Source organism: Anser anser, assembly GCF_964211835.1.
Source record: "Anser anser genome assembly, chromosome: 5".
NCBI classification, from domain to species: Eukaryota; Metazoa; Chordata; class Aves; order Anseriformes; family Anatidae; genus Anser; species Anser anser.
Genome location: NC_139725.1, coordinates 63,747,509 through 63,775,259, shown reverse-complemented (window position 1 = coordinate 63,775,259; position 27,751 = coordinate 63,747,509). Strand labels below are relative to the sequence as shown.

The 27,751-nt window shown below is 51.2% G+C and overlaps 1 protein-coding gene across 11 annotated transcripts in view; it reads right to left on the bottom strand.

The window, feature by feature from the left end:
• Positions 1-27,751, bottom strand: part of FERMT2 (FERM domain containing kindlin 2) — a 48,323-nt gene that overhangs the window by 4,488 nt on the left and 16,084 nt on the right. For 6 of the 11 annotated variants that reach the window (XM_083837216.1, XM_083837219.1, XM_083837218.1 and 3 more), the window contains 11 exons: positions 26,708-26,941; positions 13,310-13,444; positions 9,106-9,138; positions 8,414-8,639; positions 8,133-8,235; positions 7,675-7,782; positions 6,706-6,840; positions 4,789-4,838; positions 3,217-3,341; positions 1,895-2,001; positions 1,374-1,595 (listed from right to left, as the gene is read on the bottom strand). In XM_083837216.1, the coding sequence (XP_083693342.1) occupies positions 1,374-1,595; positions 1,895-2,001; positions 3,217-3,341; positions 4,789-4,838; positions 6,706-6,840; positions 7,675-7,782; positions 8,133-8,235; positions 8,414-8,639; positions 9,106-9,138; positions 13,310-13,444; positions 26,708-26,941 (1,478 nt within the window). The remainder of the gene's footprint in view (positions 1-1,373; positions 1,596-1,894; positions 2,002-3,216; positions 3,342-4,788; positions 4,839-6,705; positions 6,841-7,674; positions 7,783-8,132; positions 8,236-8,413; positions 8,640-9,105; positions 9,139-13,309; positions 13,445-26,707; positions 26,942-27,751) is intronic. The other 5 variants (XM_083837220.1, XM_083837221.1, XM_083837225.1 and 2 more) reach the window with 1 other exon arrangement.

The following is a 27,751-nucleotide window of genomic DNA, read 5'->3' as shown; positions in this document are numbered from 1 at the left end:
TTTTAGTATTTGGCACTCCTCAAACCCAACCTGCCAAGCCTACACTGCTGCAGCGGCACGTGGAGAAAAACAACCCCTGAGCGGGTTTGGGGCTGCTGCGTCTTAAAATCATCTTGCGAGGCCCATTGCCAGCTTCCATTTTGCACGTCCTCCTCCTCCCCTGTGCCGGGGCACGGGGGGACCCTCACAGCCAAATTCCTTGCATTCCCTCCTCCCTCTGTCCTTCCTTCTGTCTGTCCCTCCCAGCCACTCCCAGCAAACAGCCTCTGAGGCTGCAAACTCTGCCCCTGGCCACATTCGGCTGATGCCCACGGGGTGCTGAGCCAGGCAAGGGCTCCTGCTCGTCCCCACGGTTCGACAGGGGTTATTTCCATAGCGAGGATACCTGCACGGTAAGCAAGTTCTGCGGGCTAATATTTTTCCAGGTGCCTCCATTTTACCGAGTTCAAGCCTAGAAGGTATTATATATGTTAAAACTGGATATTTATGCAGCCTCTCCTCCATCCAAGTGGATATAAAGGCTTATTCAGAAGAATAATAAGGGCTATATAAAATATAACTCCACTGCCAGGAAATCATCGTGCTGTGCCAATAAAAAGTTATATTTTTCCTGCTTCTCTGAGTTGTAGCCTTCTTCTTGGTTTTGAGAGGTCGGATACAGCACGGGCTGCGGAGCAGCAGCCGAACCATTAAGTCACCGAAAGGCCACGGAGCAATGCCTTCCTTATTTCTGCTGCTGAACTGAAATATAATGTCTTTCAGAATGCCATGCATTTATTTCTACCACAAAACAGTTCAGCTCTGTCATGCACGGACTGAATATAGTGTGGAGTTCAAGCGCAAGTCACAGCAATTTAAAATGAAGCAATGTTTCAAAGACTGGCATTTTGAAGTAGTGGAAAAGCGAAGAGAGAAAAATGCAAACCACGTTACAGCCAAGTCTGTACAAAGCACTGCAAGCAACTGCAACTCCGCTCATCCTGAGGCTTCCCGCGCCCGCTCTGTGCAAACTTCTGATCCCAGCACCGGGATTTGGTCTCGCTGCTGGACCCGACTTTGCTGGATTTTGCTCCAGCACCCTCCTGCAGCGCCGCGCGTGGGGTGAAAACAGCTCCAAGAGGAACCAACACTGATTGCTTCCCCACAGCCCAGGCTGCTTGCGTGCACATCACCTATCAGCGTTAACGATGGTGGTGGGTGCCATTCCCTGCTGCCGGGTCCGCGGACTTCAGTGGGCGCTCATTTTAGCAACCGTGTGCATCCAACCCAAAGGCGGTGTCCAAACACGCAGCGTTAACCACCGGCTCCTGCCGAAGCGGGCGCGTGCGGAGCCCGGTGCGTACCGAGGCTGCGGCGAGGCGGCCGGCACCTACCTGCTTGTTCTTGTACTTCTTCAGGTAGCGAGGAGACACCAGGCACTCGGGGTTGATGTCGGTCGTGATCTGCTCCGGGATCAGCTGCGGGTCCGGGTTGAGGTGCTGCATCTTCAGGAAGGAGAGGATGTTCTGCACCTCCATGCTGTACGAGCTGTCCGCCATCGTCTTGCCCTTGGAGGCGAGGCGGCAGGCGGCCATCCAGCTGGCGTACTGCCTCTCCTGCAGCCCAAACGAGACCCGTGCACCATCAGCAGGGGGAGCTGGCACCGTCCCCCGCCTGCCGGAACACCCAGTGTCCTTTTTGGGGAGCCTGGTGCACAGCCACAGACGGACAGAACCCCGCCGCGACACGGACGGAGGGACAAAACCAAGTGGAGGAGATGCGGCACTCCCAATTCAGGCTGCTCGTAATATCAGCACCGAATACTTCCGCACGCAAACGTGCTCTGGGGTTTTGTTTGTTTTAATTAGCAGCAGCTAAACGGCCCACGCCACGCGGGGCGAGCCGACGGACTTACGTTGTCACAGCGAAGCCAGATTTCGTTCATTCCCTCCGCAACGGGGATCAGGAGTTTGATGTTGAACTTCTGACCGGAGATGTTCACGTCGGGGGTGACTTCACATCCTGCAACGAGGGAGCCAACGTTCAACGTGCGTGTAAAGACGTGCGCTTCAGCAAGGGGGAGGAAAAAAAAGGAGAAGAAAAGGCAAAGCACTCCAGCTAAACTCTGGCAAACGGCTTCACAGGTCTTGCAGCAGATCTCCTACGGGACAAGCGCTCCATGTCGCAGGGACAAAACCCCTGACAGATGGCTCTTTTTCCAAGTGGAGGGAAAAAGAGGGAAGCAAGCAAGATCTGGTTTGAAAGCAACGAGGCTGAGGCTAACGCCTGCCCATTGGACTCATCTCCCAAACCTTCCCTGGCCTTGGGAATGGACCCAACAGCCTGCAAACACTACGTGACCCCTAAATTTTCATGGAAGTGCAGGAAGAGGTGGCTAGCTGGATCCTGAGCCCTTTGTCACTATTATGGCTGGGCTCACTGCGATCTTTAGTGGTGAGCGTGAGCATCACGTTTTCGGTGTCTGCAAAGGGCTACGAGCCATTGTGCCAGCGCGGGGGTAGTGAATTGGGACGGCCAAGGAAAATATGCCAAAAGCTCCCATAAATGTACTGCAGGCTGGGATTCTCAGGGCTGCAGCCTAAAGTCATTTGGCATCGCAAAATTTGTCTGTGTGGTTAAAAAAGTAACCTTTCTGAAGTTTGGTCGCTCTCGGAGGAGGGATGTTTGACTCGACATAACAGCAGGCAGCCAGAGGAATGTGAAACCTGGTGTGCAAGGCTTGTGGGGAGCACCTGAGCGAGGCTGCCCACAAACAGTGCCAGGGGGAGGAAGAAAAAAATATTCCAGGAGCAGAAGGAGAGCACGGTCTGCTCTCTGCAGCTCAGTGTGCTCAGGCTCATTCTTTGCTGTTGGAGTTGGTTCAGCAGTTTTGAATAGCTGTGATGAAAAGGAAACTGGGACACTGTCTCCTTGGGCTCACATAAACCTGCTTGGCTTTGCTCTGCAGCCGAAAAATGGGCTGGTCAGAGTGGGGAATGCCCAACAGCCGTGCTACTGAGGAGGTGGCAGCACTTTCTGACGGGGCTGTGGACCACACACTTGCTAGACATCTAAGTCTATACCATGATATCAAACCCAGTCACCCTCTTTCCTTCACGTATGTATTTATCTAGCCCTAGGATGGCATGCCAGGAACACAAACGAGTGGAAAGCCAAGATGCAGCAGTGGCAGACAATTACCGGAATTCCTTGCAAGCGTGCGTATGCTGCTCTTACCTCTCAAGTTCATCTGGTGGGCAGGTGTCCCGTTGGCTTCCTCTTTGCTCTTGTAGCAGGAGATGGAGGTATCTTTGAAGGTGCACCAATATGGCTTGTAACCTTTCAGTGTCAGCTTCTTGGGCCTGCCAGACAGGTTGATGGACATTACTGTGCAAATCCGCGGCTCGCCAGGCGATGGGGTTTGGTTCAAGGGACTGCTCAGCTCCTAGGCCAGCTGCTGCACTGGGAAACTCGTGTCACCCGTGAAAAGCTGCTGCCAGCAGCCTGGGGGATGTCCAACCCCAGGACAGCCCCTGCCGGGGAGCTGCACCACCACGTGCTGTCCCTAGAGTCTCTGCAGCACCACCAGGGACAGACGGGGATGTATACACACAACACATACACATAATAGTGAAATATATTGCAGCTCCTCCCTGATGAAGCACGACAAGAGGCACATCCAAAATAGATTTCACTCCTGCTCCCTGTCGTCAAGGGGCAGCAGCAATCGGGCTGCAAGTGGCCACTTGCCATGAAGCAGATGCAGAAGTTAGGCTGGCAAAATGTGCAGGCAGCAGAGGTGAGATGCCCAGCTCCCAGACTGTCCGCCGGTGCCTTTATGGTGTCTTTTGGACTCAAATTGCAATTCTCAGGGTTTGAAGTTTGCACCCAACAGGAGGAGGGAACCAGCATCTTCTTGCGGTTCCGTCTTTTCTCCTGACCACTGGTGCTCCAATTTGTGAGCAATTAGCAATTTGAGTTGTGCCTGATTTTATTGGCAAATAAGCACATCAAAGGAAACAAGGAGGTTTTTGTCTGATGGTTTGCTTTAAGGGGAAAAAAACCACCCACTCCGAAGCATGGCGCAGGCTCCAGCCTTGAAACTTTGCCCCAGTTGGAGCAGACGCAAGCCTGGAGAGCGGGACCAGCCTCATTACCACACGTCCGCAGAGGAAGAAAAGTGCTTTTCAGCACGCAAGTAGCAGCTTCTGGCTCCAGAACCACACGATTATGAAATAAAGGCTTGTTAGGGAGCTATTTCGCTGCCACCGCTTTTCTTCTGCTCCTGTTCCTACCCTGTGAAATCTCATCAGGTTTATTCACCGTCTCCAAACCGTTCCCCGTCACCTGTGCTGCAGCAGGCAGTGGACTGCAAAAGGCAACCGTGGCTGCCAAAGTGCTAGCCAGGGTCCAGCTGCTGCCGTTCCCAGTTTCCACGCACCAGCACCCAAGTTACAGCAAAATTAACAAAGCCCATAAATCCTGAGCGCACCTGCCGGGGTGGCTGCATTGGGTTTGATATTTAAGAAGTGATCAGCTTCGGGATCAAATGGGTTGGCTGGGGACAGCGCGAAACACCCAGTGACTGTGCCAAGTGCCGGATGAAGAAGTAAAAGGTTTTAATAGCGAGGGTGCCCAGATGCTGTGAGCTGCGGTAAAACAGCTCAGTGGTTTTTTCATGCACCATAACACAGCGGTGTGCGGTGAAATCTCAAGTCAGGAGGGGGAAGAAACGGGCATTAGGCGTCAGGCCCATTAATTATTCACTGCTCTTATGCCTCCCAAGCACCTCTTCCCATCAGTACTTACTTGAATACTTTAATGTAGTCGGCGAGCTCCGGGATGGAAGTGATGTCACCCTGAAAATAAAAATGATCCCCTTCAGTCACCTGCCGCAGCAGAGCCCAGGTAGGTGGGGGCCCCGGAGGGGTGAAGCACACAGAGAAATTCTACTGCACAAGTGCTTTTTGGAAACCAGAGGACAATCTTTCATATTTTTTAAGGAATTCCTGCTGCCTGGGCCCTGAGGAGCCAGTTCCCAGCCAGGTCACTGACTGTCACACTGGCTCGTGCTTGCGCAGGGATTTTTCTCTTCCTTTAAGATTTCCTTACACTACAAACAAAAGAAAAAGATGCTGCTTTTGCACTACCCTGGAGGACTGTGGAAGGGCTTCCTGAGAGTCTAGGAAGGCTTTTTTTGCCTCCCTAGTTTTTCCATATTGAGTTTATCTTGGTGTACCTCTGTATTTTGGATGAGTAGAATACAGAGGGTGGCATTTTCAATTCCCACGAGCTCCAGCTAAAGGGTTTTCGAATGACAAAGAAAGCAAACAGTGCTACAGCAGCTTCCAGCAGCAAGACAGTTTACTTTCTGTCTGCAATGAGCAATGCTGTTTATAGATACCATGGGGAAAAAAATGCAGAATCTAAACAAACAATCCACTAATTGCCCATTATCCGTATTCAATTACTCGAATGCCTCTGGAAATGGCTACTGTTAGCAACCGGTACAGAAAGGGACGGATATTTTTTGATGAATCATTGTCTTCTTCACTCCTGTTTGGCAGGGACTGCTCCTTAGTACTGCACTTCAAATCTGCTTTGCAAGGAAATTATAAAAGATATCTTGGCTCTAACAACTGGTCCCTATTTCTGTTGCATCTAAGTGATGGTGCTCTCCCTGGGGGAAGACTAAAATGAGCAGCAGTGGTTAACATTGCAAATATCTGCAGGCTAGGTGTGGATGTTAACTTCAAAAGACCCTTTGTAAACGCTTAAAAAATTACATGAACTGTAAGATTGGAAAATTTCAGGGTTTTTAGGTTTTGAGAGGTTCAGAATTTAAACGAAACTCAAATGTCCAAAAGTGCTGGAAAAGCGGGGCTGTGCCGACAAAGCCTGACTGGACCTCGTCCTTTTTCTGCAAATTAATTTTCGGGCCTTGCAACTTTGAAGGTGGGAAGCCAGTGTTAAAACAATGTCTCAGAAAGAAAGGAACCCTCTGAAATACAGACACAGCCCACTCCAGGCTAAAATCCAGTCTAATAAAAACAGGGTTTCAAAAGCATAAGCTATTTCTGAAAATCACGGCAGCTGTTTCAGATACTGTAAAACTTTGTCGTGAACTAGAAAACGGTGGAAGAGAAACCTCAGTGTGAGGAATTTGGGAAAGTCAGCTGCGAGAACAGAAACCAAATGAGTTTTATTTGAGTTTTCCATTATTTGAGTGGGAAGGTGGCTTGGTGCAGGGGGCTCAGTAAGATCCTGGCTCCTCCAGAAATTCTCCAACACAGTTTGGACTTCCAGTCTTTGTAGGAAAAAAGTGTTAATGCACTCAATTCCTGTGGCAATGCCAATTAAATTAACTGGAAACACCCCCAAAACAGACGGCAGCCTTGGGTTCAACACGTGCCCATGCTCAAAGAGCTTTTACCAGCTCCATGCTGGCCCCACACTGGACACTGCCTGGAGTCCCCTGCCACCAAAACCACCTAGCTCTATTTCAAAAAACACCAGTTTAATGAAAAATATTCTTGGGCTCTGTGTTCTGCATTGCTCCACCATGGTCATTTTTTTTTCAACAAGAGCAGAAATAGAAAAAAAAAAAGGGAGAGGAAGGAAATAAAACTGGTTGGATGCATGGAAAAAAAGCATTCCTGCTTGGTGAGAGGCGAGGAGGGGACATACAAGGCTCCACGCCACCACACCCCCAGCTGTAGCCCTTACCAGAATCGTTGACGTTTTGCCACCTTCCAAAGTAATTTCTAGGTCGGAGAGCGCAGCATCCACCTCATCCACCTCCTTGTCGCTGTTGTTCAGGTGGTTTTCCGACGACATGATGGACAGCTTATTGATGTGGTACTGAAAGGCAAGGCACAGCCCCGTGAACAAAGGTGCTCCTGCGACCTGGAAACCTTGGGCTGGCCATGGCAAAAAACTTTTGCTTTAATGGCACAGCCCATGTTTGTGACAGGACGATGGTTATGCTGCTGAGCTAATGCAACGTGCGGGTGTGCTCATGCACACATACTTTACACCCTCTTGCACTGCAGCTGTTTTTACCACGGAAAACCAAAAAGTCTGCAAAATCTCCCTCTAAGGACCATGCACAACCCCCTCTGGACTGCTCAGAGGGTTAAACAGAGTCCTCACATTTCTGTTCTCACTATTTTCTTCCTGGGAGGGGCCCTAAGAGCAGACTCCTGCTCCTGTTGGGGATGTTTTTGCATCCTACTGCAACAAGGAGCGCCAGACCACACATAGTAAATGGCCTGCCATCCATCCCACAGAAGTCAATAGCAGGTGTAGTATTTATGCCAAATAACACCAAGTATTTCATAAAACAGATAAATAAATAGTTCTGGGAAACCCACAGATTATCACCAGCTGTTCAGGGGGCAGCGTGCCAGGAATGCACAGTTCAGTAACCTAGTGTCCTTACTGGGGTTTTTCACAAAGGGTAAAACTAAAAGTTAAGGCAGACATAAACATGTTTGGTAAAAGAGGACTAGGTTCTTCTTCATGAGAAGTAATAGGCAGAAAACATTTAAATTGCCCAATAAGCTCAAGTGAGTATTAGGAGATGGGAAACGAGCATGAGAAGCCCAACCTCCCACCAACGCATCAGTGGAGATGTCTGCAGAGCCACAAAATCCACATCACCCAAAACCACAAGTGTCTGGGCCCATCTCCTACCTGCAGCGCTGCGAACATCATCATCTCCTCCTCCGTGCACTCGATCTCCTCCAGCAGGATGGCCCACTTGGACTGCTCGTACAGCTGGTTGATCCTGATCGCGTCGTACTGCGCACAGCGAGAAATGGTGCGGCGGTGAAACACGTGCTGCAGCACGACCCGCCATCTCCCACGCTCCCGGCACAAGCAAAGACCATCCAATTAACCTTTTTCAAGGCTCGCGTCAATCCAGCACTGGAAAGCCTCATGGCCACCCACCAAAGCATCCCTTAGGGCACCTCGAGCGATGCCCTGTGGCAGCCCGGGACGTGGCAGTGCGCACACCCAGGCTCGATGCACGCACCACCAATTTTTGAAGTGATGGAGGATTTACCAGCACAAATGCACGTCAGAGACACAGGCATCCTTCGCCCAAAACATTCGCCTGCAAGGCGCAAATGAAATTAATAACTCTGTACCTTTGGATTCAGGTCAAAAAAGCTGTAGTACTTGAACCGGAGCAGCAAAGCCTCGTTTTCTTTCACCTCTTGCTCCATAAGAGATCGGGACGAATCCAGCCATCTGTAAATTGTCAACAAGGGATAACACACACGAAGAGCTCCGGCGAACTCGCGACGACGCTTTCAAGAATGCAATTTAAAACCACATATATCTTTTTTTTTTTTTTTTTTTTAAGGAAGCCCTTTTTTTAAGGAAAAAAAAAAATAGAAGAGAGAAGAAAAACAAATCCTGAACTCACCCTTGGTTGATTTTGGCTTTATCGAGAAGCGCCTGTGGCTTGTACATTTTTGCGAGGGACTCTGGGGAGGTGACGGGCTGGCTGACGGCCAGGATGCCCGGGTTCCCCTCCGACAAGGCGCTGTCACCGAACCAGGCGGACGTGGGTGACAGGGGGCTGCCGTCGTGAGCGTCGTAGGTTGGCGTCATGGTTTTGCTGTACAGTCCCGGGCTCGAATATATGTTTCCTACCAGCGAGAGGAAGAAACGCCGGGAGTTAGCTTGCGGCCAAGCCCTGCTCCGTACAAAGCCAGTTCAGACACAAAAACGAAGCCAGCGGATGAGAAACCTTCCCTTTTTCTTTGACCATTTTTTTCCGCAGTAGGAAAACACTGCGCTGCTTGTTTTCCCATGACAAGCTGTCCCAATCTCTCACTCTCTCTCTCTCTCTCAGCTCTTCTCCAAGAGCAAAACTGATGGAAAAGCCATTCCAGGCTGAATCCATGGGAAAACCCTCAGGTCTCCCAGGCCGCCAGCCTCGGGAGCTGGCGCCTGCCCCTGAGCTGGGACACGAGCGGCCCCCCACTTACCGGCATTACCTGTCGCTTAAAGATTTTGGAAGTCAAAGGTTTTAGAGGAGCAGGAAAATAAACTAAGGGCACGGCCAGAGAGACCAGAGGCAGAGCACAAAAGTCCTAAGGAGGTGGAGCTCACCTTTGACGGGGCCGATGTAAAGAATATCGGTGCCTATGGAGAGGGAAAGAAAGGAGGGAAGTGAGAAGGCGAGAGAAAGTCACCGGGAGGGCTGGGAAGGAGCGGAGCTGAAAATACAAATGTTTGCAAGAGGTCTGAATAGCACACGTGAGGTTTAACCACCCAAACCCCAGTGCAGAGCCGGCCTCTGGCTGAGACTCCCCTAGTTAAAGTGATTTCGCTTAAAATCAGGGAGGCGTTTCAGGTGAGTTTGCAAAATTGTCTTTCTTGCCAAATGGTTTCGAGCGGGACACTCAAGATGTGGATTTTCTGAGCTTCCTGCAAGCAACGCATCAAACTGCTGCGATCGGTCAGGTTAACGGTTGGACTTGATGATCTTGAAGGTCTTTTCCAACCGAGGTGATTCTGTGGTTTTGGCAATTGCCACTTCTCAACACAGACCCGAAACTGCCATGTTTTCACCCTGATTTACTGCCGGGGAGGCTCCTCCAGCGATGCAGCCGCAAGATGCGTGCTCTCCCGCTGCTGCCCCGCTGCACGCCCTCAGTAGCCAACAAACTGTAAACCTGTTTTTTCCCCGACACGTGAAACACTTGCAAAGCTGCCCAGAAGCTCGCCCGTCTCTTTGCACACAACTTTCATCAAAAGCACTATTTTTCTGAGCATTTGCAGCAGTGCCAGCTGACTCGGCAGGCAAAGTAACCCAAGTGACTCCACGCTCTTTTGCTCATGTTACAAGAACTGGCCAGGCACGGAAACATGGCATTTTTGTGGACAGAAAAGCTTGCTTAGATGGCCTATTTGATATTAATGTGCTGAGCGAGTGGTGCTATTCGGTGCAGGACTGATCACAAGGCATGCATTAATCCTAGGTGAAGTTTTACAGCTTGTACAGGTAAAAAAAAATCACTTTTAAAATTACAAATTACGAAGAGAAGAAATCCAACCTAACTTGGCATCTCGTATCCCATATTAGCTGACAGCTAATGAGTCCCTACTTATCTCATGGGAGCATTGATTTTTATGCTAAGAGTATAAAATCCAAATTTTGAAAGTAAAGGAGGTTTAACAAGTGTATCCTAATGGCAGTGATTCCACTGCGTATAAAAATCAGGCAATGAGCTCAACATCATTTGCCGGGAATAAATCTGTGCACCACTATTTAGGAAGACCAATACTTGGCTTGTGTCCTTTCGAAATCACGTTTCCCATTCCAGCTTGCTCAGATGTGTGATACAATGCGCCCAAAATATACCTTAGAAGAGCACTAGCTCCTTGAATGTGCAAGAAATTACAGAAAGATGAGCCACAAGACTGGTTTGAATCCATCCTGTCGGGAAGATGTGCAACCCCCCAGCTCTTCCATGCGTGGTTCTGCATTTTGGAAACCCAGCTCCAGATAGCTTCATCTGTCTCCTCACGATGAAATGTCTTCCACATCCCCAGCTGTTCTGAAGTATATTAAAAAACTTCAGAGAATATTAAAAAAGTATTCCAAACACTTTGTAACGCTGCAGGATTCGATCGAGAGTTTTCCCACAATATTTAGGACTGAACTGAATTAGAGGGATACATCTGGGCCCAGCAATCCGGTCCGATCTGGAATCGAGCTACGTGATACGACATCTGGAAGATAACACAATCGACGTCAGTGAACCAACTTCACGCCGTTTTGAGGGGGTTATACACGGAACTGGCCTTTGTTAAGTTATTAACTGTCTGGTAGGATGGAAAATGTAAGTGAAAGCTGGCAGGCGCCATCGAACAAGAAAACCTTTGGGATGCTTTTTAATGCTGCTGCTGGGTCGGCTGGCACCCTGGTTGGGATTCATGTTCTGACCAAAAGCCTGGGGACTGGGAAGCAGCGTGGGAACCTGCCACTGGGACAGAGCTGGAAACTGGGGCTGAGCAAAAATGCTGCAGGAATCACGGCAGGATGGGAATATCCCCCTTTGAGCTTCACGCTTTCAAGGAGAAGGCAGCGGCTTCTCCTTGCCTCCATCCGTCGGCCCTTGCATTGTGCCAGCCTCACGTGGACAGGGCTGAACATGGAGCAAGGAAAGGAAAACCCACTTCTTGCCCCAAATCAGGCAGATGTTCACATGGACATCCATGCACGTGCAAGCCCTGCTCCCCTCTGTTCGAGTCTCTGCTCCAGAGCACAGAGGAGCAAAGCTTCCCCGTGGATGTTCTCCATATCACCTTCTGAGAAGGCCACTGAAGTCGTTCAGAAACATTTCAGAAGTTTTCCTTAAAAAATTTGCCTGTGGCAGGCAATGTCACGGAAAGTTTCAGCTTAAATAGCTATAAGCTTGGCTAACTCATAAACAAGTGAAAACAAGAATTTCAGTGGAAAGTGTTGGGCAATACTTACTGCAGGTATATTGACAGCTCTGCCTACAGAGGTTTAAATTGGTTGCATTGCCAGATGTGGGGTCCTCAGTGACAAAAAAATGCCCATTAAATCTATATGCACTGAAACAAGCAGATCCAGAAATGTTAACTCATTTCACATAAGCATTCAGGGCACAAACTGATGTTGGAACAACAGCAGCAACAATTAATTCAGATTAAAAACATGACGTCTAACTAATAGGACCTAAACGTTGCAGGTAGCTGCAGTAATTAAACCTGCAGCAAAAGTCCTTTCATTCACAGAAGTAGTGCAGGAAAGAATAAACTGTAAGATAGTTCAAAGTGACTCACTGAAAGAGTAATAAATAATTTAAATTAAAAAATGTCTTTTGCATACGTTTCCCACAAAGCAAGCCAAGTATTTCCTATTAATCTAACAGAGGTGCTCTCTGCGAACGTTGCCTTTCGGAAAGGCTGATGACTACCTCTCCTGATGGAAATGCCAAATGAAAATGAAAATTGGCCGGAGCTTTGAAAGATGCAGGGAAAGCTCCTCTAGCCAGGAGTGGATGAGGACTAGTCCAGAAGTATTATTAAGTCACTTAGAAGAGAAAGAGTGAGAACAGAAGAAGAAAAGAAGTATTTTTCTCTTGCTGCAAAGCTCCCAAGGGGCTTCTGCAGCCCACCCTCCAGAAGTGCCCAGGGTGGTGCTGAGCAGCTGGGAAGCTCGTGCAGGAGCCCCGGGCCCCTCCATCCCACAAGGGATGCAGACCCACAGCTGCCCCCCCAAGTTGGTTGCCGAAAAGGGGAGATGCCAGCCCTCCCCTGTGCCCGTGCCCCGTGCGAAGCTGCCCGCAGGCATGCAGGGGTGAGCACCGTGCCTGCAGAGCACCACTGAGCACGCTGCTGTCACCTTCACTTGTACTTTGGTTAATTCAAGAGCAATTAATACAAATTTACTGAATCCCAAGGTTGTTTGTTTTTTAACATTAATGCTGCCCTGCTTCCCTCTTGTCGCTGGATTTAAATCCAGGAGCTCTGGCAGCCAGACGCGACTCGCCCGCCCGCCAGCACGCATCGCTGTGGCTGTCTCCGCGAGTCCATTAGGGTTAAAGTGCTCCCACTTGACCGCCTTCATCCTTCCAGCCCCAGCCTCCAGCCGCTGCAGAGCAGAGCCAGAACACCTCTCTGCTTGCAAACACTCCCGGCATTGATTTGCTGCTTGCGGCAAGCGGTGCTGCTCCGTTAGCAGTGCTGCTTCGTTAGCGGTGCTCTGTGAGCCACACTGGCAAACTCCCGCAGCAGCAAGAAACCCCCGACAATGAGAGCTTTCTTTTAGCGTTACCACCTATAGCCACGCCCTTAGCATTAGGGAGCACTAATGCAATTAATAAAAAGACTATTTCTGGTGGGCTATAAATAAGGTTTAAAGCAGCGGTGTTGCCTAAAACGCACCTGGAATTTGAAGTTAGGAATGGTTTTCCATTTAACTTCTTTCTTAATAGGGTAAGAAAACATTTCAGTAACACAATCTGCATGCTCAAGTGGTCACACTTTCTTTTTTATTTTATGTGTTTCTTTATTATTTTATAAAGCCTGGCGTTGTTCTGCTCCCCTGCACACCTCACAGCCCCAGGCGTTCATCTGCGCCGTCACGACCGCGTGCAGCAGCCCTGGATAACTTATGGAAATAATTCGGGGTCCATTTCTTGCACAGACCTTAAGGAATTTGGTCAGATCAATACTGCTATACATTTTTTCCCCGCATGCATTCCCATTTTATTACCTGGCTGCTTCCTCCCACTCTGCTCCCCATAAGCGCATCACCACAAAGCAAACCCAGACTCACCCGACCCCGGCGTGATCAGCGGGCCCTCCAGCTCAAAGGCTTCGTCTTCACATTGATCATCCAGCTTCTTCTTTTTTTTCTTTGATGGATCTCTGGGTTTCCTCAAAAGGGAGAGCTCTTCTGGATGCCTGATGTCTGGGGAAAAAACAGACCTCTTTAACAAAGGCAGGATGGAAAAATGGGAAAAAAAAAAAAGAAAAAGAAAATCCTTTAGGAATAACACCCAGTGACTTGCAATCTCTTGGCTGATTTTCCTGCTTTGCAATGGACAGAAGTGAAGTTGAGACCCAGTCTGTACAAAACAAACCACTTTCCTTGCACCAGCAGCTTATACCTTAACTATCTATTTTTATATCTTTCTTTATACATATTTAACCCCTCTATTCAGGCACCTAGGTGACGGGCCAGGTTCACTCCCATCCACAGCAGCAACACAAGAGTCAAGCCAATTACTTAGTTATCAGACTAGAAATGTCACACACAACATCCTTGTCTTTCCTGCACAACATCCTTGTCTCTAAACTGGAGAGATGTGGATTTGACGGGTGGACTATTTGGTGGACAAGGAATTGGCTGGATGGCCGCATCCAGAAGGTCGCAGCAAACAGCTCGACGTCCGGGTGGAGAGCAGTGACAAGTGGTGTCCCTCATAGGTCTGTATGGGGACCAGTACTGTTTAATGTCTTTCTTAATGACACGGACAGTAGGATCAAGCGCACCCTCAGCCTGTTTGTTGATGACAACACGCTGTGTGGTGCTGGAGGGAAGGGCTGCCATCCAGAGGGACCTGGACAGGCCTGAGGGGTGGGCCTGTGCGAACCTCATGGGGTTCAACAACGCCAAGTGCAAGGTCCTGCAGCTGGGCCAGGGCCGTCCCAAGCACAAACACAGGCTGGGCAGGGAATGGATTGAGAGCAGCCCTTGGGAGAAGGACCTGAGCGTGTTGGTTGATGAGAAGCTCGCCACCAGCCGGCAATGTGTGCTTGCAGCCCAGAAAGCCGCCCGTGTCCTGAGCTGCACCAGCAGCAGCGTGGCAGCAGGGCGAGGGAGGGGACTGTCCCCCTCTGCTCTGCTCTCGTGAGGCCCCACCTGGAGCCCTGCGTCCAGCTCTGGGCCCCCAGCACAAGAAGAACACAGACATATTAGAGCAAGTCCAGAGGAGGCCCCGAGGATGCTCAGAGGCTGGAGCCCCTCTGCTGTGGGGACAGGCTGAGGGAGCTGGGGGTGTTCGGCCTGGAGAAGGGAAGGCTCCGGGGAGACCTCACAACGGCCTGACAGGGCCTAAAGGGGCTGCAGGAAAGCTGGGGGGGACACTTTTTACAAGGGCATGTAGTGATAGTGATGGTTTTAAACTAAAAGAAGGTAGATTTAGATTAGATATGAGGAAGAAATTCTTCCCTCAGAGGGCAGTGAGGCCCTGGCGCAGGCTGCCCCGAGGAGCTGTGGCTGCCCCATCCCTGGGGGTGCCCCAGGCCAGGCTGGATGGGGCTGGGGGCAGGGGTTCCTGTAAGGGGGACTCCAGCCTCTCCCACTTCCCTGCCCCAAACCAGATGGAATAATTCTAAAACCACATAACTGAAAATGAAGAGCATCGAAGTGCATCAGTGCTTCAAGCCATGGCAGTATCATGGTTTGCTTCTACAAAGCGCACAATCTGCATGACTAATGAAAATGAGAAACACATAAAAATATGTAGGAAAAAGGGATTACATGATTTGGGTGACTGGGTAACAAAATCCTCCCCAGGAATCAATTCTTGTCACGTAAACTCCAGCTTGGCCAATTAAAGAGCCACACATTTGGTTTCCATCACTGGGCTCTTGCTGTTCTGGGGGCTTGGGGTGATCATATCCAGGCAAAGGTATTTTGGGGTGTCACACTTCATGCATCCACTTCCAAGTGGGAAGGAGCTTTCCGGGAAAGCAGAGACCAAAGAAACCCTCAGGAGAAACCCTCTGGAGGGTGTCCAGAGGTCCCTGCTGGCACGGGGACCCCAAGCGGGGAGCAGGGCTCCATCTCCTCTCTGCTCCACATAGATTGATAGGTAGGAACTGTCCTGGCATTCACTTGGGCACAAAGCCATTTCATTGCAATGATGAAAGATTGCAAAAAGATCTGCAAGCTCTGAAGTACTGCTCAAATTAGAAAAAAAAGGAGATTCTGGTCACACCTGAGCCTGCACGGAAGAGCTTTGGAGCTGCCCCTGCAGCTGGCTGTCCCTGCTCAAGCCCCTTGGTGGTCTCCAGCTGTTTTCCCCCAAAATGCACAGAAATGTGCGAAGCTGTGAATCCTTGACGCTTTAAGGAAAGTGACCACAATTCCCATCTCAGCTGCACACTGAAGCTTGCAGCTGTACACGTTACGTTACCTATCGGACTGCCTGGGGAGAAACTTGCTGCTTTCATTTGGCATGGCCAGGAGGGCGCGAGGGCTCGTCCACCAGGGAGGAGAGGATGCACAGAGTCGGAGCAGGCTGCACTTCCCCACCAGAAGGGATGCTGAGCAGGACAACCGGTAATCACCCAAACCATGAGGGATTACACAGTCAGCATTTTACCCAACGCATGTGGTGACCACGCCGGCAGCAGTGGGAGTTTGCTGTCTGGTCCCAGCCACAGGGATACCATTAAACCTGGAATTCGGTGGCCAGCATGTGACCTGAAGAGGACACATCTGTGCTGCTCCGTGATGCAGCAGATGTTTCCTACCCCAGCCTCTTTCCCTGTGAGAAACGACGGATGAGAACACCAGGCTGCGAGCAGGCTCTGCCCCAACCCAGCGACACACCATGAGCCAAGAAACCAGATCTGCCTCTATCAGACACGATTCCCACCATCCCCAGGCGGACAGACACATCTGGCTTTTCTTGTAAGCAATCCCCAGCCTGTTTCTCTCCAAGCCCACGCTCCCGTTGGGTGCTCAGGCACAGGGCACATCCCTGGAGCATCCCCAGCTGGAGCACTCGGGATGGAGCAGGACCCAGCAGCCTACGTAGGTGCAGCGCCGCTAAATCACACAGCTGGACACGATGCAGTTTCCACATTTGCCAGGGTACGGCTGCCATTATAAACAGCACATTCCAAAAATTACTTTATTTTTTTAAATTTATTACAGCACGGCTTCCCTGGCAGGCTGTGTCCCGTCCCTGGACTTTGTTTCTCTGCTTGCAGACACCGTGAGCTCCATGGGGCCACAGCATGGGCTATCCCATCCCACAAAGGGCACCACAACGCCCAGCCTGCGGTGCTGTTTGTACAACAACCTCTGCTTCTCCCCTGGGGCACAACTAACAACCTGGCTGTGCCTGCCACATCGGGGGGATGTGATTTTAGGTGACATGCAAGGACGGGTGCCTCTGTCCTGGTGTCTCCTTATCCAGCACCTCTGGATTTACCCATCTTCCATACCGTGGGTCTCCCACCCCAAACCACCCTCTGACACAGCTTTAATTAATTAAAGTGCACACTGATTTATTATTACTACACAAACACTGTCCATCATGCTGAGCTCCCTCCCCACAACAGCTAGTTTCACCTCCGCTCAACACTACTTTTTGACCATTTCTAGCAATAAATACCCGGAGCGCGAATACAGACAGCTCTTCTGATTCACTCTTCTTGCCTCCAGCTTATCTCATTAAGAAAAAATCTGCTGGGATAACCAGGATCATGAGCATGGGACAACACGCAGCAGAGCCTAAAATGAGGAGTTCCCCTGGTATTTTGCTAGCAAGGTTTATACTCTGCTGTTTATTTATGGTGCATTAGCAACTGATGCTGCCGCTCAGCTGAAACCATTCAAAGAGGCCAAGAGAAGGGCTCCAGGCCAAGCTCGGCTCCTGAGAGCAATCTGCTGGAGACGGCCCAACGCTTGACCATCTGATTTCAAAGCGACTTTTTATAGTTTCTCAGTTGTTCATGACGCTATCTTCGGATTACAAAGGATGCTGCAAGTTTTCGGCAGCTGCTTCAAAGCCGTGCATCGCCGCGGGGCACAGCACAGCAGCATCCTTGCCATGCAAGAGCACTGCTGCTCCTCCGCCGCTGAGCACTTTTTCAAGTGAAAAACCACAAGTTTCACCTCAAGAGCTGGTTGCTGGACAAACCGGCCTTTCAGAGCCTTCAGAACCCCGCTGAAGCCAACTGCAGAAATTTGGGTTGCAGGGGGAATAAAAATGAGCCCTGCCGTGCTACAAGCACACAAGAGGCAAGCGAACACCACTGTCTGCGTGTCTGCAGTTCCTACCCCCGAATCAGAGAAAAAGTGAAAAGCAACTTTGCACATTTTCTGGCTGCGCTTTTCAATCTTTCAGTAAACTACTGGTGAAAAAAACGCTTGACACTGCTTATGATTAATAAGTTTACAAAGGCTCTTCAAGCGTGTTTTGAATAGAGACGAGCTTGGCAAACATGCTGTTTAGTTACTGTAGCTAAAGCAGAGGCTGTCCGGGGTGTAAGGGCTTGCAGATGGTAGTGCTCCAGTTAATTGGAAACTAGGACGAGGAGCTGCTCAGAGCCCCAGCCCCTCTCTTCTGGCCATAAAAGCAAGAGAGACGTCTTTAAAGTACAAAAGCGGAGTGAGAAATCTCAAGTCCTTGATACAGGTTTGTGCTGTTCGGTAAGTCACGCTGCGCCTGGAGATAGCCATTCGCTGGAGCTGTCCTCTGGGGTAAAACATCTTCCCAGGTTCAGTTCCAGCCCCAAACCCAAACGCGAAGGCCTCAGTTAACATCTCCTCCCCGTTTTTCGGCTGACACCAGGCTGCTCCTGCCAAAGGTCACCTCCGAGCAGAAGCGGGTGGGTTGCAGCAGCGACCTCCTGATGCGCTGTGAGCTCGCTCTTCAATTTATGCTTTTGTTGTCATCCTCCGGGCCTGTGTTTGTTTAAAGAGAGACTCCTTGTCTGTACACACAAGACAGATGGCATTGGCAACATCTACGAGAAATTACTGTAAATGATCCATTTAGCATTTTATTTCTATTTATTGTGCAAGCGCGTGGAAACCCAGCTACTCCTCCTCCTGCCGCGAGCCCCGGCACGGCTGGTGGCAGCCACCACGATGCTTGTATGGAGGGGCAGTGCCACCAAAACCTGCTTCAGAAACCTCTTCTCAGCCAGATCCGAGTGGGAACCATTTCTGCAGCCCCCCCAGCAGAAGGGGCCCGTCGAACCCATTGGGTTTTACCGAGAGAGGGAAATGCCCTCGGGCGAGGGGAGCACACGCATGTGATTTTCATAGCAGGCATCTCAGAAACGTGACGGGGAAGGCGGCTTTTCAGCCTCCAGGATAAATTTCCCCAACTGTTGGACAAAGGCATTCTGCTCCCTGCAGCATCTCCTTTCCCGTTCGCCTGCAAGAGCCTGTCTGTGCCTGTGCTGTGTCTCGCTGCAGACAAACCCTTGGCCTTTCCTTCCCGTGTAATCCCTCATTTCTGTTCCAGCCCATGCACAGCTCACCCGGCCCAGCTGTACCCATTTATCTCCCACCCGGAGACGAGCAGCAGAGCTGGGATGAAATCCTCCTTCTCCACAGGACACTGGACTGACTGCGCCCAGAAAACTGGCTTTGAAGAAAAATAGCTGCCCTGCAGGCTGTAAAATTCAAAATTTACGCTCTTTTGGGCTGAATCACGCGGCTGCTGCATCTTTAACACCAAGGTGCGTCGCGGCTGGCCCTGGCCCCAGCCATGGGAAAGGAGTTGGGAATGTAGAGACAGAATCAAAACCCATGGGTTTTGGCATGAAAGAAGGGGGGATTTTGTTGCTTTGTCCCCACTGAAGGTTCAAACCACCCTGATTGTCCCACAGGCGGCGAAGCAGCACACCGAGGGGTCAGGGGACACCAAGTGACGATGTGAGAGCTCTAAGGGACGTGTTCTTGTCATGATGAGAGATCAGATCTGTGGTTTTCTTGTACCGACCACATCCACAACAAGGCATCATCCACTGGAAGTGGTGTCTGAGGACGTATCGACTTCTCCAAAATTTAAAAGTACGGGAAAGCACACTACTTTCAATATCCAGTTTTGATATTTTACGAAAAATAACTCTCTGAAGAAGTTGCCATTCATTTTTCTACCCCATTTCTGGCTGCCTTAAAAGGCCGGCAAGCTGGTTAGCCTAGCTCTTGAAGCATTGAAAACTCCATAATTTTACTGGTAGCACAGACAGCATTTAGGGGAAATCCTCTCTTTAATGCTCGTCCAGTTACCCTCAGCTAGGAAATGTGTTTTGAAGTGGGTTATTTCTGCACTGGATCACCAATGTCTTGAACCAATGACTCATAAAAATTACAGCCTTTGCACTTCAACATGATGATTCTTAGAAAAATGAGACCTCAAAACCCGTTCCTTTCCCATTTCAAACCTAAGACTACGATTTTTTTTTTTGAATCAGCAAATTCTGTTTCGAGGCGTAAGCTGACAGACCTAGGTATCACTGCCTTATCTTTAACATAAACTCATTCAAGATAAAGTCTGCAAAACAAACCTAAGGCAAAAAAAAAAAGCACATAGCTTTGGGAACGCCTGGAGATAAGAGCCCAGTTGTACCGGAGGCGGTACCCCAGCTGACGGCGGAGCAGGTCCTCAGCACTTTGCTGGGTTTGTATACCCACGCGCATTCAGAACATTTTATTATGGGTTCTTCAGCTGCCCGGCTGCTTAAATGTTTATTTGGGTAAAAGCCAAGTTCTGCGCCTGCTGCCCCAGGCAAGGAGCTCTGTCAGGACATCCTGCGAAGCCTCCTGAGATGCCTGACAAGTGTCACGGGCACTGTCCAAACCGGGGCTGACCCCGGCATGGGCTTTGCCTTCCCAAATTCCCTGCGGAAAACCCAAGCGCCCACTGGATTAGCGACTCGCTGCCGGGGCAGCGATCTGCAAAGCCACCCAAAAAATGGTCTCTGAAGCTGTCAGAGGGGTTTGCAGAGTTGAGGGCACTTCTTGCAGACGCTGTGTGAGCAGTACCCGGAGCCAAAATCAGGCGGCATCGGTCGGGGGGGACCCACGAGGAGGAGGAGGAGGAGGCAGAGAGCAGCGACGGAGCCAACCGTTAGCGCAAGGCTAATAAAAAGGGCCGTCGGAGAGACAGGAGGAGCCAAATGCTGAATGTTTTGATGTTTTTTTCCACGAGTGGGACGGAATCCCCAGGCTCCAGTTAACCAGATGCCTTTTAGAGCCCAGACGGCACTTCGAGCCTTTCCCTGAAGTTTCTGAACTGCAGCTGAAGTCGAATTAAACTCATTAGATTAAGTGCCACAAACAAGAGAATAAATCCACTTATAGCCTCTGCATCGGGCCATAAAGAGCCATCAGAGGGAGAATAATCCTAGGGAAGGTGGCGGGACCGGGTCTGCCAGCACCTCCTAATGTCTTCAGGATGGAAGGCTATTTAAAGGGTCTCTGTCAACAGAAGAGTAAGGATGAAAAAATTCACTGACTCACGCAGTGACATACGAAGTGATGTTACTCGACAGGCAGAATGGGGACGGCGAGGGGGGGAGGAAAGGGGAATACTTTTTTCCATTTCAGTCACTTTGCGATTCCATCTCGTTACTTCTCTTACAGTCCAGTTTCTGGTGTTCGTCTGGATCCTACACAACAGCTGTGGACGAGTATAGGAAAGCAATAAAAGAGGAAAAGAGCGAAATGAAGAAGTTGGCAGCGGCACACTCGGGCCTCCCAATTTAAAAAGCTGAGTACATTGCAATTTGGCAGACTCTCTAAATGGTAAGATTTCCTTCCACACCCATCCCCTAGACATATTTAGAAATAGCTGCGCTACTGCCAAACCTCTGCTCGTGGTAGCAGAAGGCAGCAAACCCTGCCTCGCTGCTCGGCCAGCTCTGTCTCTGCACTGGGACGTGCGTGATGCCTCCAAGCATCCTCGTGGTGCTGCTGAGCATCCCCAGACCGCACCAGGGGAGAGCCGGTGCCACCCCTCAAACGCTCACATGCATTTACCAGGACCCCATTTCAGCCCCAGCATTTTAGGAGAAGCACTGCTTTGTTATGCGGCAGGGCGTGAGGGAAGATAAAAAGGTTTAAAGAGGAGATTGAAGGCACTCTTCCAGCAAAGAGGAACCTAAAGGAATATTTCTGGGTGCAAATGGCAAGAGGCAGAGTGGGTGGCAGCAGGGCACGTCCTGCCATGGGGGGAGAACGGGGCTGCACCCTCACAATTTGCAACGGGGGGCAATTTTACAAGGGCGAGGAGTGACTGTCCCCATGTCCCGTGCTCTGCTCCAAGGCCTTTCTGCGTTTAACTCCAGCTGCACCCAGCCGTGCCGGCTGCTGCTCGGCATGCTAACGAAGCCGGGCGAAGCCCTGGGAATGCTGTGCATCTAGGAGCACCAGCGGGTTTCAGTTTTGCAGAAATAGCAGCTTTTTATAGAAGTTTTTTTGGCAACTGAGGGCGTGGAAATATTACAAATACTTCAGAAGGCAGAGGACATTCTGTACTGGAGGAGAGACCATTTATAAAGAGAGGGAAAAAAAAAAAAAAAAAAAAAGGTAGGGTCATATTCAGCGTCTAGACTGCCGGACGGTGTCGCCTCGCTCGGGCTTGCATCACGCAGCTCCCAAATGCCACCGCCACCTCGTCTCGGGTTGCACTCGGTGGCTGGAGGAGAAGCGAGGAGGATCAGCTATCGCCTTCCCGTCAGTCATGTTCTTCTGCTATTTTGGGGCAGGGAGAGGCGAGGGGAAGAAGCGGGGACTCCCCAGCCCCATCCTCGGCCCCATGAGCTCCCCAGGACTGGGTGACCCTTCCTGGAACAAGAGGGCTTCTGACTTTTTGGTGTCCCCGAGGATCGGACCCGGAATGGGTGCAGGCAGGGGAACCGCCGCTGCTTAACACAGGTGCTCCATGGACTTGGTTTCCAAACCAGGCGATTAATTCTCACGAAGCTCCCCGAGGATGAGGACGGAGGAGCTGGGGGAGATGCCTCAGCGGGAAAAGACGACCCGAAGGAACATCTTTGGGTCCTGCCCAGCCTCAGGGGGGACAAGGGAGGGAGCAGTAACGCATTTTGGAGATCCGTACGGAGCAGCCCTTCCTCCCAGGGCAGCATCCTCCTGGCTCGGGCACCCGTCCTCCTCCCAGCGCTCCCACCAGCGCCAGCTGCCACCATCTCGGCACGCAGCAACTTTCTCTCGTCCTGGGGCTCCCAGGACACACGCGACTTCCCTGAGAGAAGCAGCACTGCTGGGGCAGGAAACGCAAAAGCATGGGAAAAAAACCTTCACACTTAGGGCTCTGTTTGCTTTTCCTCTCCCACGTGCCCTGCCAGCAGCAGCGTATCCTGCCTGCAGTCCATCGCTGCTCCCAGGGTGCACGGAAAAAAACCTACGGGGAGCTGCAGCAGCAGCAAGGGGAGCCTGCAAGGAAGCGGCGCGATGGCAGGAGCAGACGCGAAGCATCCTCCGCCCTGCGATCACACGAAGCTGGGGAGGAGGGGAGGATTTCTCTGCGTATAGTTCTGCAGGATGACCAGTCAAGCAGGAGCCGTGACACGGCTGTGCGTTACACGCTGGCACAGCCAGCTCTGTGCGTTCAGCCGCATCCCCCACCTCCCCAGACCTCCGGTGGAGATATTCCCACCCACACCAATCGAGTGCTGAACTGCGGCCACGTCGAATCGCATTTGTATATTTGACAAGCTGTCTGCCGGGCAGGAAGATCTCCCAAGCAGGACAAACGGGAGGGGGACACATGGGACAACCGTAAGCGGCACCACGTCCCCAGCCCGCAGCACCCTGCTCGTCCCTGCAGCACCTCTGGCAGTCCCTGAACAAAAAAAAGGGAAGTTTTACTTTCTCTTTCTGTGGTCTTTAATAGCAGATCAAAGCTTGTCCTCCCGCTGCCCGGGCATGCAGCCAGGGCCAGCCTTCGGGCCAGGGCTGCCCGCTCCATCCTCCGCCCCGCTCCGCTTCTCCTGCCTCCATCCTCCGTCGCCCCCCGCCCCGCAGGCTGACCCTCCCCACCGGCTGCTGTGGGAATCGAGGGGCTGCAGCCCAGCCATTGGGAATGGGGGAGCCTTTTCCGGCTTCACACGACCTCCATAAGCACCGGGGGGGGGGGGATGTGCGAGAGGCTCCAGCATCTTCCCACATCCCCCTCTGGGCTGCCCCAGGAGAGCCCCGGCACAGCAGCGGCGAGGGCTGCTCTCCGCAATAATTTCCATCTGCACGAGATTACAGACTTCAGGAAGAAATCCCAAGGGTGACATGACATGCCTGGCTGCTGTGCTCAAGGAGACGACAGCCTCTGCTACAGCCCTGCCGGGGATGGAAACCTGTCACGGCTGGATTGCAATAATGACACCTCGTTTTAATTAAGAGAGATGCAGAATATCAGCAACCTCACTGGCAGGTCCAAAAAGAAGCAGGTCTGAGGGCAGCAGAGCCGCCCTGGTTTGGTAATGCGGTCCCGTCAGAGGATGCTCTGACTCGCAATTTCCCTCCACAGAGCTCAAGCAGCATTCCTCATCTGCTATTGCTCTAACGCGAATTCCCCGTTCCCCTTCTGCAGGAAATTCAGCCCCTGACAGAAATACGAAGTCTCAGGCACCACTTGGCGAAAAGCCACTTCCAAGACCGAAGAGCCTTTCGCAGCAGGCAGAAACTCTGAGCTGCCTTAGGAGACGGCAGCCTCCCTCCTTCCCCATCCCTCCCTCATTTTACACACATTGCAGAACCCATGCTGTTGCAAAACCTTCACGTAGGGCTGCAGCACTGCATGTGCCACACCTCTGCAGAAGAAATATCATTTCTCGGGCCACCCCGCTCCAGCCAGAGGATGCTCCCCGGCTGCAGCATCCTCCAGCCCAGGCTTTCTCCCCGCAGAGCTCAGACATCTCTACATCCCAACGTGCAGCCCTCAGGATCCCAAGAGAACAGCTGCCCACCGGCTGGAAAACACATGCACAACAAACAGGACCGCACGGGGAATCTTCTTCCAGGAATTGCTAAGCTTTCTGGTTGTTAACCCTAAAACTTGTCCCATTCTATAATTTAAAGTGAATATAAGAAAAGGCGCAATGCAAATAATACACCCAAGTGTGATCCTGCTTGTCCGTAGGGTATTTTATAGATGTAACCAGCTAGAGCCCTGGTGACATGAGGAATTACTTACATTTAAGGATTAATTACTCCTTAATCATGCCATATGTTAAAATTACTGAAGTATGTAATTAAATGCTCTGGGGGCAAAGGCAGCAAACAGAGCTGAAATGTGAGCAGTTCCCAAACACAATTCTCTCTGCTGGACACTGGTTCAGGCCACAATGGACTGTAATTTTAGAAATCAAGGGATTTTTAGAGGAAAGAGTTGTGCTGTTAGAGCGGGGATTACCTCTTTCCCCTTCTACCTTGAAATATCTGCTCAGTTTTCCTTGGGGAGGCAATGAGCACAGTCGGTGTTGGTGCTCCCTGCACAGATGCTGGGGGGGGGCAGGAGAAAGGTAATGGAGAGAAACAGGGCAGAATAAACACCGAGTGGGGGGGAATAGAGAGGAAAACAGGCGCTATAGCAGGGTCTGCAAGACCCCAAGAGAGGGATGTGCTGGAGAAAAAGGAAAGGGGGAAGGATTTTGGTTCCTATACGCATATAAACATATATATATATATATATATACATATATATATATCTGATACATAAGTTAAAAGTTATATATATGAACTATCCAGCTATGAAGCTATATTATATATGGATATAGAGGCATCCGTGTACCTCCATGGAGCAGGGAAGAGCCTCCAGTCCCAGCCCCGTTTCCCCACGCCGAATGTGGCCGTTTCCCCTGCAGCTCTGCCGAACATCTGGCTTCCAGTAAACACCACGAGAAGGGCTAAACAAGATTTAATCGCTGTATTCAGCCTCGTAGTCTCCATCCATCGTCAAACGGCTCGGGCTGGTGTAAGGCATGGAAAGAGGAACGGGGTTTCCAGCCAAATCCTGCTTTTGCTCCTTCCCCCCCACCAGGGACGTTTAGCCCAGCGCTTTGGATGCCACCGCAGAAAACTCAGAAACGCCTGCGACAGATGTGCCGCTCCTGCCTGCTGCAAAGAGCTCTTATCACTGCCCAGCTGCAGCCCTCCGAGCAGCTTTCCCCCCCCTTGCACATCTTTAAATATTAGCATTATCCTGTCGGTTTGCTCATAAATACGCTGAGAGTCCCGGAGTTAAATAAATAGCTGCTGCAGGCCCATTTAAGGTTCTGACTGCTCTGCGGCGGCAGTGCGAGCTCCCTCGTTACGTGATTAACTCTACCAGAATTTCCTGACGTGACTCACTGCTATAAAGATTCAGCAGCGGCAAAGCAGACGCCTGTGACTCCTCTGTCTTCAAGGTACTGAAAATGGCAATGGAAGATGGGGGAGGACGCTAAATCCACTCGGAAATCACGCTGGCTAAGGCTTTTCTATTTTAAGGAGAATTTTCCCAATATTTATCAAAAGGAAACCCCCAAAAACAAAACAGGAAAGGAGCAGCGGAGAGCCCTATCAAGCTCCATCATCGGCTATATATATCGGCTTAGCCGCGGATGCAAGGGGGCCATGTCGTAACAGCTCGCTTCCAGCCGGCCGCTTCCTGCTCCGTGAAATAACTGGGTCAGCCAAGAGTAACCAGAGTCGCTTTTGGAGAGCAGAAATAGATTTTACTACGGCAGGGCTCGGCTCGCGTCGCATCCTTTGGGAGGGGAGGCTGCCCCTCGCGCGGAGGAGAAGTGGGTGGCAGCGAGAACATCGTTCGGTCCCTCCGGGCTGAAAGATCGCGCCCAGGTTTTGGGGGGTATAAGAAACCTGGGAAAATGGGTAAAAGGAGATGCCCGGAGGCAGCAGCCTTGGGCGAGCACTGCGCATTTGAAGGGAAATTTACCGAGGGAAGAAGTGGAAGGAGGAGTCGGGGAGGAAGGAGGAAAAATCGGTCCCTTCCCTCCACCAGACACTTTTATAGCGGAGCATCATCACTTAACCTCTAATACGATTTTCCTCTGGAAAAGAACCCATGCATCTGGAAGATTTCCTATTGCAGGGCTTGTTTGTCATCTAGCGCATAAATTTGCAGAAAAAAAAAAAAAAAATTAGGACCCAACAGCAACGGCTTAAACACAGAGCGGGGCTGCTGCCGCCCTGCCGCCCGCAAAGCCGAGCACAGCCTGGTTATGAAGAGTGTTCAGCGCCGCATCTCTCCATCGGCTGTGTCTGCAGCATGCTTTTTTACCTAAGTATTTACCCAGGAAAGATGAGATCTGAAAGGCAGGAAGGGCAGACACCCAGGTGTCGATTCCCAGGTGTTTAGGGCTCGAAGGTGGAAATCGGCAGCGACTCGATGAGCTCACGGAGACGCACGTGTATGGGAAGAGAGGAGGAAGCCGAACCAAGCGGCCCGTTACTTACTGAAGGTTTTGCAGATGTCGGAAACCGCCTTGAAGACCCTGTCCGAGAAGTTGACCTTCACCTTCACGTACTTCATGTTGGGCAGCTGCAGGCGGAGCAGCTTGTGCTGCGGCGTGAACTGCAGCTTGGCGTCAGCCTGGATCCCGTACTTGTCCAGCGTCCAGTGAGTTTTCAGGAGCCACGTCTTCTTCTTTTCCCACCACAGCGCGTGATCCGACCAGTCCTTCTTGACATCTGCAACAAAGACCCCATTTCGCCAGTTAAAACCGGGACCAGAACGAACCCTCAAAAGACATCAAAGCAGAAATTCAGAGGCGTCAACCGAGACGCGCCTATCGACCCGAAACGCCACCAGACAGAAGTAATTGCTGCGCTCAATAGCACCCAGAAGCCACCTCGGAGAAGAGTGCCTCGCTTTTCTAAGGGGTGTACCGAGGGGTCTGAATCGTTTTGGCGAGCCCTCACCTCTGGCTGTTGCTGCCAGCCCTGCTGAACAAAGGAGGCTCTTTCTGCTCACGCAGAATTTAGCACAACGGGGGCTTGCTCGGGGAACGGGGTCCCTGCGCACTGCCACAGCATTAACCCAGAAATGGGACAGAGAGGAGGGAAAAAGCAGGAAAAACGCACGACAGATCCATGGATCACCTAGCCTGGTGGCTGGGACACCAAAGGGCTCGTTAACAACCCAGCGCTGTCCCCGGGACGGATTTTCCCAGCCCCTATGTGATCTTTTCCCCTCTCCCACTAACACCCATCCTGCGCCGCGCTCTCCCCTTGCCTGTCCCATAGAGCATCTCCGAAAACTGCCCAGGCACCAACGGCGCAGTGCCAGTGGGGAGGAGCACGAGCGCTGACCGCAGATGGGAACTGCCTCGCAGGCATCCCACGCCGCTCCGCCAAAGCCCGAAGGCAATAGTGGGATTTTGGAGCTGGCCACGTGCGCGATGCCACCCCACGACGGACATTTTCCCCTGTGCCATGGCACAGTGGCAGAAGGCACATCAGCACCCGCTGGGGCAGGAGGAAGGCAAGAAGGGGGCAGCT